Source organism: Erinaceus europaeus, chromosome 1 (assembly GCF_950295315.1).
Source record: "Erinaceus europaeus chromosome 1, mEriEur2.1, whole genome shotgun sequence".
NCBI lineage: Eukaryota > Metazoa > Chordata > Mammalia > Eulipotyphla > Erinaceidae > Erinaceus > Erinaceus europaeus.
The window spans coordinates 76167816-76183794 of NC_080162.1; the positions used below are offsets into that span (position 1 = coordinate 76167816).

Consider the following 15979-nt stretch of genomic DNA (forward strand, 5'->3'; position numbering starts at 1 on the left):
TCTCAGTCTTTACCCCAACCCTACTCACAGTAGCCACCATCTTAGCAGCTGGAGGTGCCATGAAAGTGTAGTTTGAGTCTTGACAGAAAGTGTCCCTGTGCCCATCCATTCCAACCCAAGCATCCTGGGTGACCTTTGAGTTGGAAATCTCTCTGCCATCCTGCATAGAGGTTATTTTCTTTGGAGTCTCCTTGGATTTCCCTGAAACCAGGGCTTGTTTCCATAGGCAGCCATCCATCTCATCTTTACTACATAAAGGCTCCCACCATCAGACAGAATCTCAGGATTCTGTACAGCAGAACAAGAGCTTCTCAACATCTTTCTCCAGACCTGTGAGTAGTGAGTTTCTCCCTTGATAACACTTCACATGGGTCATCTTTAGAAGAGTGGACGTTCAGAAGGGGGCAAGAGGCAGAAATATGGGGTCATCTGGATTAGCTAGTATGTATTTTTTGGTCATCACTGGGGCTTTATCATTCTAGGATAATTTTTTCAGAATATATATATATATATATATATATAGAGAGAGAGAGAGAGAGAGAGAGAGAGAGAGAAATAAACAAAGACAGAAAGGCAGCAAGAGAGACAAAGAAACACCAGTATTGAAGTACTGAAGAGTCCTTCAGTGCAGTGGGGGCTAGGCTTGGACTTGCATTGCACACATGGCAAAGCAGTGCATTATCCAAGTGAATTGTGTTGCTGGCCCTAATTAGCTACTCTTTTAAGATCTCAAATGAGGAGATATATTCTATTAGGAGAAGTAGCAAACTGAAGAGCAATGCAGGGTTATAACATGGTACCCATTTATTCGTTCATACATTTACTCAGCAAATATTTATTCAAGGGACTGTATACTATGCTTTTTACCGGGAATGGAATTTAACAGTGAAATAATATTCCCTCTTCCCAAGAGTCCACAGTCATCATTATTTGGTATCTTGGACTTTCATCAGAAGATAGAGGCAGCAAAATGGTGGGTTAAGCCCCTTGACCAAGAATATGAGGAAGGGTCTAAATGGTTATCACAGAAGATGTGTCTTATTGAAGCTTAACAGTCAGTAAGAATTGACTTAAGAACAAAATGTAAAGAAGAAAGATATTCCAGGCAGAGAAACCAGTATGTACAACCAGTATCCTTTGTGTGAAAAGCACACACTTGAAATCAAGTGTGACTTTTTTTTTTTTTTGAACCACAACCCCTCCACTCGCTGTCTGTGCCTCTGGGAAAGTGCCTCTGGCTCTCTATAGAGAATCCCCATCTGCAAGCAAAAAATACGTCTATCCTACAAGAATGTCAGGTGTGAGAGCAGTTAGTGTTCCCAGAGGATAACTTCTCCTGTGAGTAGTTCTTACTCCTTTCCCTCCCGTAACTGTACAGGTGTCGGGGCAAGATGTTTCAGCTTTGGAAACTTTTTCTCTTGTGCGGTCTGCTCACTGGGACCTCAGCGTCTCTTCCCAACAACGATGGCCTTCTCGGTGATGTTGACAATCCTTTAAATTCTAATGACCTGAGTGCTGAGGGTGATCTGAAACCTATTAATGACAAAGAACTTCAGGTTGTTGGTGGTACAGTTGACTGTAAGTAACAAGAGTAATGATGGGTCACTGACTCCTAGGTGGTCAGAGAAAGTCACCAGGGGCTGCTCTGTATGGGTGGTTTCTGTTGAAATTTCCTTAATTTTTAGACACACACACACACACACACACACACACACACACACTTCTTTTCACATTTGCCGTGGTATACATTCTTCTGACCCCTTTATTCTCGGGAGACCTCCTACGAGGATACTCTATTTTCTTGCTCCTGTATCAGTCACTGCTCTCTGGATCTGCTTCTCAGCTGACATCTTTGAATTCCCATTTGCTATTTTCATGAGCTGGAATTGCATTTCTCCTTGATTCTAAAACTGCTATTTCTTAGCCTATTTTCTCATTTATTTGACCTAACTCTTCAAACATGTGTGAACATCTCATTTAGAGCAGTACACTCATAAATCACTACTTAGAAGCTGTTATTCAGTTAACATCAACTTCCTGATCAGTTGACAGGTTAATTTACATTTATATTTGGAATAGTGAGTACATACTAATATTAAAGCAGTATGAAACACGCGAAGGATTCCTGTCTGTGTGGTTTTATACACATTTATTCATCTTTGATGCCTTATTTGCTCATCTGAAAATACAGACAATAATAATAGCAATAATACCTACACTACTGAGTTGTTATGAAGATCCAGTGAAATAATGTAGGCGAACAGTTTTACCTAGTAACTGGAAAATGGTAACGGCTTCCTAAGTAGTATTTAATACTAAATACCAGTTGTTTTTTGTCAGCTGTCTTTCAGAGCACCTTGGGAAATGTTAAGACAGACACAGAGCAGGCAGTTTTGAAGCTGGATGGCTATACCACTACCATAAATGGTTACATGTAAGTCGGGAATTCATGGTATAGATTTTTGTTTAAAGGAGACAGAATACATATCTCTGTGGAGCTAAGTTTAAGATCAAAGATAGAATGGCAGATAAACATTGTCCCTCCTCCAAAAGCTGAGGGGCTCTCAAGGCATGTGTTCCTAGACTTGAAGAAATCAGAGTGGGGACACAGGACCCGACCCACCTGGGCATCTTGTGGGTTTGGGCTTCCACATTTTATTGTTTCTCTCCCAGGAGAGAAGGTACTGTAGTTCATGCCATCCACACACAGTGGGCTCCACACACAGAATTTGGGGTCCAGACAGTTCTGGGTTCAAGTTACAGCTCTGGCACTTATTCCTTCTTGAAATCTTGGAGGGTGGTGAGGAAGGGAACATTTGTCTGAACCTCAGCACACTGTATCCTGAAATGGAGAGAGTCAAACTCCTAGACAGGACTATGATGTAGACTTGCTGTGCAAGCAAAGCTGCTCAGGCCTAGAGACTCAGCCTGATGTTAGCACAGAAGAGTGTTCAGCAAATAACTGTCATGAGGAATGCCAAGGGTGTGAACTGTCATTTTTGTGCAGATTGAAAATCAATAGTCCCCAAATCCTGGATATCAAATCTGAAGTGACTCCTGATGGCAAAGGCATTAACCTGAGGATCCCCATCAGGCTTCGTGTCTCTGTGTCCCTGTGAGTATGTGCTAGACTCTCAAACTGGAAATAGTTCTTCATGTTGCTCTGTGGTACTGGGTCTCAGTCTCTCAATCTGCAAAAATGGGGACTTTCCAGCTATCCAAGCCTAGTCTTTGAAATGCTCTCATGAACTTGGCCATAACTGTCTTAAAATAATTCTCCACTAGATACATTTATGCAATGGTAAAAATCTAATACAATGAGAAGACTAGAATATTTATCATTCTTCAGCAAAAAAATTCCCTCCAAAAGGATTTTGTCTCTTGAAAGTCTCTTTTTTTAAAATTTTTTATTAAGAAAGGATTAATGAACAAAAACATAAGGTAGGAGGGGTACAACTCCACACAATTCCCACCACCCAATCCCCATAACCCACCCCCTCCCATGATAGCTTTCCCATTCTCTAGCCTTCTGGGAGCATGGACCCAGGGTCGTTGAGGGTTGCAGAAGGTAGAAGGTCTGGCTTCTGTAATTGCTTCCCTGCTGAACATGGGCGTTGACTGGTCGGTCCATACTCCCAGTCTGCCTCTCTCTTTCCCTAGTAAGGTGTGCCTCTGGGGAAGCTGAGCTCCAGGACACATTGGTGGGGTCTTCAATCCAGGGAAGCCTGGCCAGCATCCTGGTGGCATCTGGAACCTGGTGATTGAAAAGAGAGTTAACATATGAAGCCAAACAATTTGTTGAGCAATCATGGATCCCAAGCTTGGAATAGTGGAGAGGAAGTGTTAGGGGGATACTCACTGCAAACTCTAGTGTACTTCTGCTTTCAGGTATATATTTTGCAGTAGTTTATGGATACGTGTGCACATAAGCTCTCTCTCACAGAAACTGGTGTATATCTAGGTTATGGGACTTTGTTAGAAAGTGAACTACCTGAGATGAAATTAGAGTGTACTATAAAAGGAAAGGTCTCACTCGAGTAATGAAGCTGAAGGGTTGTCATTCCACACGTGAAGTCTCTGGATACAGTCTGAGGTGAAGCATGTTGAGGTGGCAATCGTTGCATTGGTTAGGTTGTGATCGGCGGATGCAATATTATTTGGTTTGGATTGGGAGATGCATACGGGAAAGTGGGCCCTATCCAAGGGTTCCAGGACTGGGGGAAGTAGGGGCTCTATAGTGAAAGTCTCTTGAAGTAGCAGTAGCCTTTATGGCTAAGCACACACAGTAGTGCCCAGGACCTAATGGAGGGGATGTGTGAACATGCATCTCTATGGTATTTTCATTACTTTAAGAAAAATAGAAAATTGTGTGTGGAATTTTTTTTTATAAATTCAATATGTTCTGGTGCAGTATTTATTAGCTTTGAGATTGTGGAAGAATTAATTCCTTAATACCAATGTTTCCTCATTTAGAAATAGAGGTGGCAATAGTGATTTTTCCTCATTATATTATTGTGAGATTACATGAATCTATCCAGGTAGAATACTTTTGGAAATCACTTAACACATAATTTCTGCTCCATCACTGTTCACTATTATTATTTTTAGCTATCAGTGTGAAGCTATAGAAGAATTTCATACTACTCGAACTCATGTGGCCAGGAGGAGCAATCCCAGATGTAAACATGTTAATCCTATCAAGAGTTTGGGCAATGGTGACATCAGCCACCAGCCTCTTAAAGAATATGCTTACTGTGGAGAAACCCAAGTAGACCAGTAGAAGGACCTTCTAGAACTCTGTTCATCCTGACTGTGATTTTCTGCAGGCCTCTCATTGGTCAAGTGCTTGATCTGCAAGTGGCTTTGGACCTCCTCAGTGGAGTCAGTCTTAAGGTCAATGATGAGACTGGACTCCTCGGATTGGTTGCCACAGAATGTGCCAGTGATCCCGCCTCCCTCAGTCTCAGTTTGCTGAATAGGTAAGCCCCCCCCCAACCTGGGCAGGGTGGGGTTCAGAAACATGGAAGGCTCCTAATTTTATCTCAGTTCTTATCCCTCCCTAAACTAAGCTTTCATATCTGTAAACTGAGAATGATAATAATACCTACTCCCATGTGGCTGAAATCGCAAAGTGAGACAAGCACAAGTGCTGAGCACAGAGCCTAGCATACTCTAAGTTCTCAGTAATAATAACCTCCAGACTGAAGTTCTGTCTCCTTGCTCTCTCCACTAGGGAGATAGGAGTATTGTTTCTTCGGGTGGGTGTGGTGTTTTCTATTTGTTTTTGTCTACAGAACCTTGAGCTTACATGATTATTGCTCTTAGGAGACATTTTCTTCTTTCTTTCTAAATTCAAATAGAAACACAAATAGAGAGAGAGAGGGAGAGAGAGAGAAAGAGAGAGACACTAGAGCTCTGCTCTTCCATTCACAGAGCTTTCCCTAGTGCCTTGCATGGTGCTCTCATGTGGTGCCAGGGGCTTGAACCTGTATCCTCTTGTATGGTCAAGCGTGCACTGTCCTGCTTACTTGCCAGCCTCTGAGATGGGACTAATGACCTTTCCAGCTAGAATCATAAATTTTCCTAGCTTACTTTTCGACTCTATTAGCTTTTGCTTCATATTTTTCAAGTTCTCTTGTTAGGTATATACACATCAAACTTTGTTATGTCTTCATGAGGAACTGGCACCTTTGTCCAATTATGCAGTGTCCCTCAGTGATGTTAGTAATAAATCACATTTACCTTCTTGCCCCAGTTGGGAGGGAAGGAGAAAAGTAAATGCTCATATGGTCATATGGGCTCTTGTTTCAGATGGTCCTGAAATTGCCCTTTACCCACTAGAAAATTCCTGAAATTAGAGCTCGAAAACTTAATCTTCCCTACTGAAACCTTTGATTCCCATTAATCCACAAAATCTACCTCATACACTCTGCTTGACATAGATTTAGTCCAGGAAGAGGCTGGGAGGAGGAAGCGCAGCCATGGTCAGGAAAGGCAGGAGAGGGCGTCTGAGAGCTATGCTGGGTTCTGGGCTCTCGGGCCCAAAGCCATGAAGGGGAGCAGGGGGCTGATGGGCCCTCCACCTTCCCACCTAGGAGGGCAGTGACTCCTAGGTCACCTAAAGACTTCCTAATACTGAAACATTCCAGAGTCTGGTGTCACATGGGGAAGGTTGGGGGCGCAGATTCAGTATCCTGAGTCGCACTGGGCATGATCTGCTAGCACCCTGGAGTTCTGCCTTTTGCCATTCTCAATCGTGAGATGACTGCTTTACTTCCCCACTTTAGACAGAAATCTAGGGCCTTGGCCTTGGCTTTGGCAGTGAGCCCCAGATAAGGCTTTAGTATGGGTTCTTCCTAGATCAAAGTTCTTCCCACTGAATTTCTCATCATTCAGGATCGATAGCAAGGTTTTAACTCTTTGTGTCTCTTATACACATCCAGTCTTCCCCTTCGGAATACTTGTCACACATCACAGTTACATATGGAACTGTATCTTTATTTCATTCTTTCCTCTAAGTGAAAACACATCAGTGTTTGCTCATTGCCCATCTGACACTGTTCCGAGTTTTGGAGAATCTATTGCTGATCACAGTAAAGAGCCTAGTTCTGCTGGAGCTCAGTTATCTACAGGAAAAGCAGAAAGAAGAGAATTCAGCCCATTTATTGAGAGCTCTCAAGGGGAGTGTCAGCTTGTGAGGAACCTTAAGTAAAGCAGTGCACTCAATAGCTCCTCAGGTGAGCAGTCAGGGAGGGCTTCCCTGAGGAGGCAATAATTAGCTGAGAGTTAAGAGGTGGGATTAGTTGGTACAGGTTAGGGTACAGATTAGGAGCTGTGTATGGTTTGCTTGCTCCTGTGTCCCCAGTCTAATTGGGTCTGTGAGTTGAATGAATGAGTGAACAGGGCCCCAGGTGAGGCTGTCCTGGGAACGAGGTTGAGCCTCAGGTCAGACGTGATGTGCTCAGTGAAGATTCACCTGGATAGAGACTCTATAGGTAGAAAGATGCCACTGGGATTTTCTGGCTTTGAAAGCACCCTCCCTTGCTTCACCTCCTCTCCCCTCCCTACCAGCAGCCAGGCTTCATCACCTGCTTCTTTTCCAGCCGACTGACTCTGCTCAACAAGATTCTCGGCGTTGTAACCGGCATTGTGGAGAATGTATTGTCCACCCTGTTAGAGAATGTGGTGAGGCCTCCATGCTTGGAACCCTGGGTCAAGCCTGGGGGTGGTGGGTTGGGAGCGGGGCCTCTGGGACCTTTCTTTCTAAGAGGTATAGTGTCTACAAGAACCTCTCCCACTTTCACTCAGCCTGGGGAGCAGGGCGGGAGGCCCTGGGACCAGCTGTTAAGTGCCAGACTCCTAGTCCTTTGCCCCAGCTCCTGTTCTGACCAATGATAACCTTCCCTGTAGCACATTTTATCTGAACACCCTCAATTTTAAAAAAAGGAAATGGCAGCCCCACCAGAAATAGATATCAATGCCACATATTATATAATTATTCACAAAAGTAATCACCAGACCTCTTAAAGTAGGGTCGTGGTTTTGTTTTTTTTTTAAATCTGTACAGCTTCCTGAACAGTAAGTGCCTTATGCCCAACATTCCGGAGATCCTGAACTTGTCATTCCGGAAGGGGACTGAGGATTGTGTTCATGACAGAAAAATCCTCCTGGTGTCTCTGGGCTTTACTGAGCAGGAGCCTAATTGCTCAAAGTGTGATCCTCCCACCAGTGGCACCAGCCTTGCCTGGGAGCTGCTGGAAATGCAGATTTCTAGGTCTGCCCCAAATCTGCTGAGTCAGAATCTGTACACGGAGAAAATCCTCAGAAACACTGCTCCCCGACTCCCAGGGCCTGAGTGCCTTAAAAACTCCAGGCTCCCAGAATCCACAGTTTCTAAGAGGGTGGGGGCTCAGGGGTGTTAGCACTTTAAGCCCCAAGGTTCTAGGAGTGTGGAGCTCTAAGGCTGGGGGGGTGTCTAGCATTCTGTGGTTCTCAGATGCTGGATTTTCAGTTTGTATTGTTCCAGTGCTAAGGATTGCAGGTTCTATGAGCAATTGTTCCCTTGGCTTGCCATTGGTTTGCTCCTGGCTGCTAACCATAATTCCTTCTGTCTCCTTCTTTCCCTCTCCTCTAGTTGTGCCCTGTGGTCCAAGTCCTGGTTAAAACCCTGGCTGTGCAAGATATTCAGGGCATCACTAGTAAGTCACGCTCTGGGAAGTGGGGACCTTCGCTCTGCCTTCTCCAAGGACTGGGCCCTCACTGCCAGGCAAATCTGGTCAGTGGACCCTGGAAGAATGGAAGGACCACCCTCTAGAGGAAGCTGGGAGAATGAGGCTTAGTTGAGAGGCTCCTATAGGCCTCAAAAGCTCCCACTGTCAAGACTATGATATACGCAGTACCTGCCAGGCAGAACCATGTGAGAAAGTAGAGGAGCTAGAACTGGTTCAAATGGTGATGCTTCTATTTAGCAAGTGTGGGACTTTTTGATTGGCCTTTCTGAGCCTCCATTGCCTGCTGGGTGAAACTAGATTATGAACATTCTGACGCTGATGTATAGCCTAAAAGGAAAACCGTAAGAGTTTATTACCCTGGAGGCCAGGTGGTGGCACATTTGGTTGAACACACATGTGACCATACACAGGAACCTGGGTTCAAATTCCAGTTCCTATCTGCAGAGAAGTTTCTAAAGTAGTGAAGAGTGTTGCAGGTGTCTCTCCCTCTCCCTCTCCCCACCCTCTCCCTTTCCCTCTCCTTCTCCCTCTCCCTCTCCCCCCCTCCATTCTCTTTTTCCCATAAAATAAAAAGAGGGGGCCGGATGGTGGTGCAGAATGTTAAGTGCACATGGCGTGAAATGCAAGGACAGGTATAAGGATCCTGGTTCGAGCCCCCAGCTCCCCACCTGCAGGGGGTCACTTCACAAGTGGTGAAGCAGGTCTGCAGGTGTCTATCTTTCTCTCCCCCTCTCTGTCTCCCCCTCCTCTCTTGATTTCTCTCTGTCCTATTCAATAACAACAATAATAACAATAATAGCAATAAACAACAAGGGCAACAAAAGGAGAAAAGAAGCCTCCAACAGCAGTGAATTTGTAGTGCAGGCTCCAAGTCCCAGTGATCACACTGGAGGCAAAAAGAAAAGAAAAGAAAAGAAAAGGAAAGAAAAGAAAAGAAAAAAGAAAGAACTTATTATCCTGTAGGCACTGCTAATACCTACCTTGCCTTTTTATGAGAAATTCATTCTTCCTCCAGCTCCTGGGGGTTTCCTGAGCCCTCAGGTCTCCAGCTGGCTGGGCTCACTGCCCTTGCTGGGCACTGGAAGTGGGGGTAAGTGAAGGTGCTGTGTCCTAGAGGTGGTCTTTTATGAAAAGAGCCACAGGCCCAGTTCCCCAAGAGCCATGATGCTCTGGACTCACCCGCTCATGGGATTCTTTTGGCAGCTTCTTGAGGTGGGTGCACCATGGGACCTACTTTGTAGATGCCTGAGCAGAGGCTCAGAGAGGAGGCCTGACATACCTGAGACCACACAGCTATGTCCCTCATCACTGGACATTGGCAGACATGGGGCTCTGTCTCTCTGTGGTGGAGAATGAGGCCCTAATCGCTTCTATCCTGTCAGGTAATCTCAACCAGCAAGTCAACGAGCCATTCGTCATCTGAAGAAGCCAGATGGGGAGGCCGCTGTGAAGCCCACCAGCTGGTGAGCTGCATCCACGCTGGGGAGCCAGGTGTCTCCAAGGGGTCCCGCAGTGTAGCCAGAGCCAAATGCAGCTGCTTTTGTTTTCCCATCAGTTACTGAGCCTAGACTCTCGTTGCAGGCAGAGCCCCAGTTTTGGTCACTCTTTGAACCCTGAGCCTTCATCTCATACAGACTGAGGTTTTGGTTCCAGCCCCAGCCTGAGCATTCAGCCCTGTTGTTAACTGAGTCCCAACATGGGGCAGACATTGAACTCCAAACTCGATCCCAGATTGGTTATCCTGATTATAGACTGAGTCCTGAACTCTGGCTCTGACTTGTCTTTCACATCTTCCATTGCTTCTGAAGTGAGGTGACTAGGGAAGGAAAAGCTGATCATGGTTTAGTGCTAAGTGCTAAGGTAAGACCCCAGACCAAGGCCTTAAATCCTGTAGGCTGTTATGGGAGGAGCTTGTTATGGGGTGGGGGGGCGGGGTGGAGGCCACAAAGCCCTAACCTGCCTTGATCTCTTCCCAGACTGGTCCACATTCCTTAGTAGCATGACCCTCTGGGAAGGTGCTGCCACCACCCAACCGGAATGAAAGCCGGAGCTCTGCCAGAGGATGCCCCTCACCCCTACACCCCCCCACCCCCTCCCCCCCACCCACCCCCCACCTCCGCCATCCACCTCCTTACAGTCAGGCAGTAGCCTCCATGTTTCCTCCACTCCTCTTCCAGCAATAAAAAGCTGTATCAATGCTCTCCTGTGAAGCCTGCTGCATTCTTTCCACTGGGGTTTGGGGTGGGCGGCACATAGGGTGCTGGAGAATTGCCTCTGGAGCTTGCAGGGATATTAGAAACTGTCCAGCCCCACAGTGTTTTACAAATAAGAACAATGAGACAGAGAAGACAGGGCAGAGGCCCGAGACCACATAGTCAGGCTGGGGCACTGCTAGAACCCTGGTCTATCCAGTAGCACATCCCGTGGGTGCTCAGTGAGTATCTACCCTGGGCCAGGCAGGCAGTGGGATAGGACAGTCACACTGCAGGATAATTCCACTCTTGCTTTCTTCTCCTAGAGGCCTATGGAGGCCCAGGGAGCACCTAATTTGACTGGGTTCAAAAATAGGAGGCAGAGTGATGTGGTGTCAGATCATCCTAGCCTGTGTTCCACCTTCTGAAGCATGAGGGCTGTACTAAAGGTGGGAACACTCTTCAAGCAACTCTTTCTGTCACCCATGGCTCAACTCAACCTCACCCATTGCTCCATCGTAGCTTAGTCCCAACCTCACCCTCCATCACCCATGGCCCCAGCCATGAGCTTACCCACCCCTGTATCACTAACCATGACAGTCTGTTCACCCACCTGCTAGGCTGAAGGTGTCATGTTGCCTGCGGTCCCAGGAGTGTTCACCTGTCTTGTTGAGACTAGCTTTTGTTTCTCAAGGTCCCAGAACTTGGCCCTGGCCAGTTAAACAGCCATTCCTGGTTGTGGACAACAGCCTGCACTACTTCTAATGGCAACACTCCTTGTACACTCTCATTGATCTCTCTCAATACCCTTCTACAGAAGAGACACTGTACTATACCCCATTGGACAGAGGGGAAAACTGTGTTTCATGAAAGTGAGTGAGTGGCTCCTCACAGTCATACAGTAAGCAAGTGCAAGGCCAAGATCTGAACCTACAGTTATAGGATCTCTACCTCAAAGAGGTGCTGTCCTCACCCCCGTTGGCCCCCAGCAGGTCCCAGCCTGGATAGATGCGGTCCTCTTGATACCTCCTTCCTGCCCCATGTGCCCTTGGTTTTGCATTTGCCTTTCAAGGATGAAGACACTGACTCTCAGCACAGTTGTCTCAAGAGGGCCTCCTCAGGGATGTCATCTTGGGGTGACACCTCAAGGGTCCTCCTCAGGGATCATACCTCAAAGGTCTTCCTCAGGAGTTCTCCTCAATGGTACCTGCTTAGGTATCTTCCTCAGGGATGACACCTCAAGGGTCCTTGTCAGGGTTCTCCTCAGGATTTCCTCCTTAGGTTATCTCCTGGGAGTGGCTCCTAGGAGTGGCTTCTCAGAGTTGCCTCCTCAAAGGTGTCTCCTCAAGAGTGCCTCCTCAGAGGTACTTCCTAAGGGTATCTCATGGGGGTGGCTCCTCAGGGGACAGGTGCTTCACAGGCTGCACTAACTCACCCTGCTGTCTCAGAATCCCCTCAACCACTCCTTCCAGGAGGGAAAAGAGTTACCCCATAACCCCTGGCTAAGTGGAGACTGATCCTCAATGTTTGTGGTGATTAGGTGAACAGGAAACTTCTAGCAGTGGAACACTGAGGGATCTAAGAGACCTGGCATCACTCTCTGATTCCTGGCATATGATGACATGTGTGTTGGACTGTGGATCAAATCCTTGTCTGGATGAGTGAAGCCAGAACATAGCATGGGTGGGGGCAAGGTGACTCTGTCCATCAGTGATTGATGTGACCAACGAGATGGGGAGGAGGCAGGGAGAAGTGAGGCAGTGCTCTGTTATGAGCTCCCCTGACCTCCTCCCTCATCCTGGGGGTTAGCTCTACTCCTTGCCTCAGAGAGTGGTGAGGGCTTCCTAGAGGTGAAGGAGGCTTTAGAAAAGAGGAAGACATTTTGGGAGGATGAGGAGAATTTCTGTATTATACAGAAAGGGAGTAGAAACTTGAGGGACTTGAGTCACCCAGAAACTGGGATGCCAAATGTTGAGGTGAAGGCTCTTTAGAAGGCTTAATCCAGTTAAACAGATGCTGGATATTTCCAGTGTTTGCACGATGCCTTCAGGATAATGTCTTGGAACATTTACCATTCCAGAGATGCATCATACAACTATTTACCAACCGGATCTTTCTATTTACATTTCCATGGAAGAGATTCTACATCTCATCCTATATTCATCAGAGGATAGACACTTTCATTTTAAATATTTGCTCATTGAATGGGGATAGAATAAACCACCACAGTGGAAAAAGCAAAACTAGGAAATCCCACTGTTATGTCAATTCAATGAACTCTTTTTTGAATGTCATAAAGCAAACATTGGAATGTGTGTGTGTGTTTAATAGCTGGATAGAAATGTAGATCAAAACTGTGCTTAGCTTAAGTCACAAGGATATAAAAAAAAGAAAGAAAGAAGGAAAGTGGGAAGGAAGGCAAGAAAGAAAAAGAAAGAAAGAAAGAGAGAAAGAAAGAAGGGAGGGAGGAATAAAGGAAGGAAGGAAGGAAGGAAACGAGAGAATTGAGGGAGAAAAACCGAAAATAAACACTGGAACTTGACAAAAGTTTATTTGTTAGAGAGGACTCTTTCTGTGCAAGAAATAAAATGAATTTTCAAAAAACTATGGGAAGACTGGTGAGTACCTCGCTGGGCTGGGCTCTGTGCTGGACAGTTGGTGGGCCACTGGCAAGAACAGGCCAGTATACTCCGTGAGAAGTGTCACAGAGGTGTCCTGCCTGGAAGAGGCTAGAAGAAGGAGGTGGGTGGGAGCAACGCTTGCCCCTGCCATCATGAAAGCACAGGGCGGGCCAGTGAAATAGCTCAGTTGTATCGTGTGCAGCTTTGCCATGTGCATGACCCAGGTTTGAGTACTGCCTCTACCACATTGAAGGAAACTTCAGTGTTGTTCTCTCTCTCTCTTCTCTTCTCTTTCTCTCTCTCTCTCTTTCTCCTTCCATCTCTATCAAAGAAAAGAACCCAAAGGGGGCCAAGTGGTAGTACAGCTGGTTAAGGGCCCATATTACAGCACACAAGGATTTTGGTTTAAGCCTCCAGTCCCCACCTGCAGAGGGAAACTTCACATGTGGTGAAGCAGGGTTGCAGATGTCTCTGTCTCTATCCTTCTCTAGCTTTCCCTTCCCTCTTAATTTCAGGCTGTCCCTGTACAATAAATAAAGAATAAAAAGTAACAAAAAAGAAGGAAAATGAAGGGAGAGGAAAAAGAGGCAGAAGAAAAGAAGGAGTAGGAGGAGGAGAAAAATAAGAATGCAGCACAAGGCCTCCTATGGGAGGTAGGTTTAGGAAAAACCAGAACTATCCAGAAATACCACTTTTAGGCATTTACCCAAAGGCCATGTAAACATTAATTTGAAGGGACACATATGCCCTTATGTTCATAGCTGCATTACTCACAACAGAGTGGAGGAAGCAGCCCAAATGCTCATAAATAGATGATGGGGTAATATTTGGGGATATATTCCATGGAATACTATTCTGCAATCAAAAAAAGATATTGCGTCCTTTGGGACAAAATGGATAGAACTGGAGGCGATTATGCTTACCAAAACAAGAGATGAAAGACAACTACCAGATAGTTTCACTCATATATAGAATCTAGAGAACTGACACACATGAACTTGCCAAAGAGAAAAGGTAGGGGGAGGAAGGGAGAAAGGAAAGAAAGAAGAAAGGAAAGAAGGAAGGAAGGAAGGAAGGAAAGAAGGAAGGAAGGAAGGAAAAAAAAGCAGAAGCAGGGGCCATGTGGTGGCACAACTGGTTAAGAGCATGCATTACAGCACACAAGGACCCAGGTTCAAGTTCCTGGTCCCCACCTGCAGGGGGGAAGCTTCACAAGTGATGAAGCAGGGCTGCAGGTGTCTCTCTGTCTCTTTCCCCTCTCTATCCCTTCTCCTCTCTCAATTTCTCTCTATCTCTTTCCAATAATAAATAAATAAAAAGAGTGAAAAATTTTAAGAAAAAAAGCAGAAAAAAACCAAACAGTTTCTAGGACTTTGTGTGAACTATGTAGATTATCTTTGGGAAGTGGGAGGGTGTGGACACAAAACTTGGGTGGTAGGTGTGGTGTGACTGCTCTACAATCTTACAACCTTGTAACCCACTATTCACCACAAGTGAAAACTAGAAAAAGAAAGAAAGAAAGAGAGAGAGAAAACAAAAGAAAAGCAAGGAGAGTGCTGGGAAAAGACCCAACCCAGAGGTGAACAGGAGGCAGGAAAGACTTTTGGAGAATGGCCCAACTATGTTGACATTAAAATGAAGAACAAAAGAGCAGGTGGGGTATTTCAGGCAAAAATGGACACCAGAGCATAGGCTGGAAGCTAAGAATCAGGCATGTGTCACCCAGAGGCCTAAAAACCATCAGTGCTACTGGGCCATAAATGTGGGGTTCAGGGAAGCCTGCACTTTGGGGGATAGACATGATTTGTTAGCCAGGGGGTCAATGTTTACTGTGACATGTTCTCAAAAACTGTAGGCCTCAATAAGATTTTTCTATATGGATTCCATCCCAAGATATTTGCCACAAAAAACCCTTATTCTGAGAAAACCTTCAAACATATATTTATTAATTCCTTGTTTATTTTTTAATATTTATTGTTTATTTTGGATAGAGGCAGAGGGAAATTGAGATTGAAGAGGGAGATGGGGTAGAGGAAGAGACCTGCAGCATTGTTACACCACTCACAAAGCTTTTTGAACCCAGATCCTTACACTCTGTACCGTGTGTGCTCAACCAGGTGTGCCACCACCCAGCCCCAATTCTTTAAAAAGAAGATTTATCTATTTATTAACATAAAAGGGGGGGAGAGAACCAGAGCATGTCTCTGCACATCATGCACCAAGTCTAACTCTCTAACCATTGCACCACTGCGGCCCAGGGCCGCTTATTGACTTCTTTCTAAATATACAGAATAAACTCAATGCATTTGAACAAACTGATGTATTTTTACAAAACATATCTCTGTCTTGTCACATCATTGACATTTTTAAAAAGATCTGTGAAGACACAGCCTAGGAGGCACAAAGAGAGAACGTCAGACTAGCAAGCAAATTGGATCCCTGGTGCTGATGATTCCAGAGTGATGATCTGGTTCTCTCTCTCTCCCTCTATCTCTCTATCTCTCTATCTCTCTCCCTCCCTCCCTCCCTCGCTCTCCCTCTCTCTCTCTCTGTCTTTCTCTCTCTCTCTCTCTCTCTCTCTCTCTTTCTCTCTCTCTAATGCTCTCTCATAAATAAATTCCCCCCTATCGCCCCCCCCATGACCAGGTTGTCGCTGAGGCTTGGTGCCAGCACTAAGAATCCACTGCTCCTGGTGGCTCTTTCTTTCTTTCTTTTTATTTCTTTATTGGGGAATTAATATTGTACATTCGACAATAAATACATGCATAACATTTCTCAGTTTTCCATATAGCAATACAACCCCCACTAGGTCCTCTGTCATCCTTCTTGAACATGTATTCTCCCCACACACACACACACACTGGACCATCCCAGAGTCTTTTACTTTGGTACAACACGCGAATTCCAGCTCAGGTTCTACTTGTGTTTGCTCTTC

General features: G+C 45.5%; 1 protein-coding gene across 1 annotated transcript; it reads left to right on the top strand.

The window, feature by feature from the left end:
• The first annotated feature begins 214 nt into the window (after positions 1–214).
• Positions 215–10322, top strand: BPIFA2 (BPI fold containing family A member 2). Its single transcript, XM_060203273.1, has 9 exons — positions 215–339; positions 1379–1578; positions 2341–2434; positions 3008–3115; positions 4827–4979; positions 7104–7185; positions 8135–8198; positions 9614–9694; positions 10208–10322. The coding sequence occupies exons 2-8, from the start codon at positions 1392–1394 to the stop codon at positions 9652–9654; spliced, it is 729 nt and encodes a 242-aa protein (XP_060059256.1). The 5' UTR covers positions 215–339; positions 1379–1391; the 3' UTR covers positions 9655–9694; positions 10208–10322.
• Positions 10323–15979: the final 5657 nt, after the last annotated feature.

Excerpts from the sequence above, each read along its gene's own strand:
- BPIFA2 (XM_060203273.1), top strand. The coding sequence starts at position 1,392 with ATGTTTCAGCTTTGGAAACTTTTTCTCTTGTGCGGTCTGCTCACTGGG. Across the intron at positions 4,980-7,103 it reads AGTCTCAGTTTGCTGAATAG|CCGACTGACTCTGCTCAACA; the intron begins GTAAGCCCCCCC and ends CTTCTTTTCCAG. Across the intron at positions 7,186-8,134 it reads CCACCCTGTTAGAGAATGTG|TTGTGCCCTGTGGTCCAAGT; the intron begins GTGAGGCCTCCA and ends CCTCTCCTCTAG.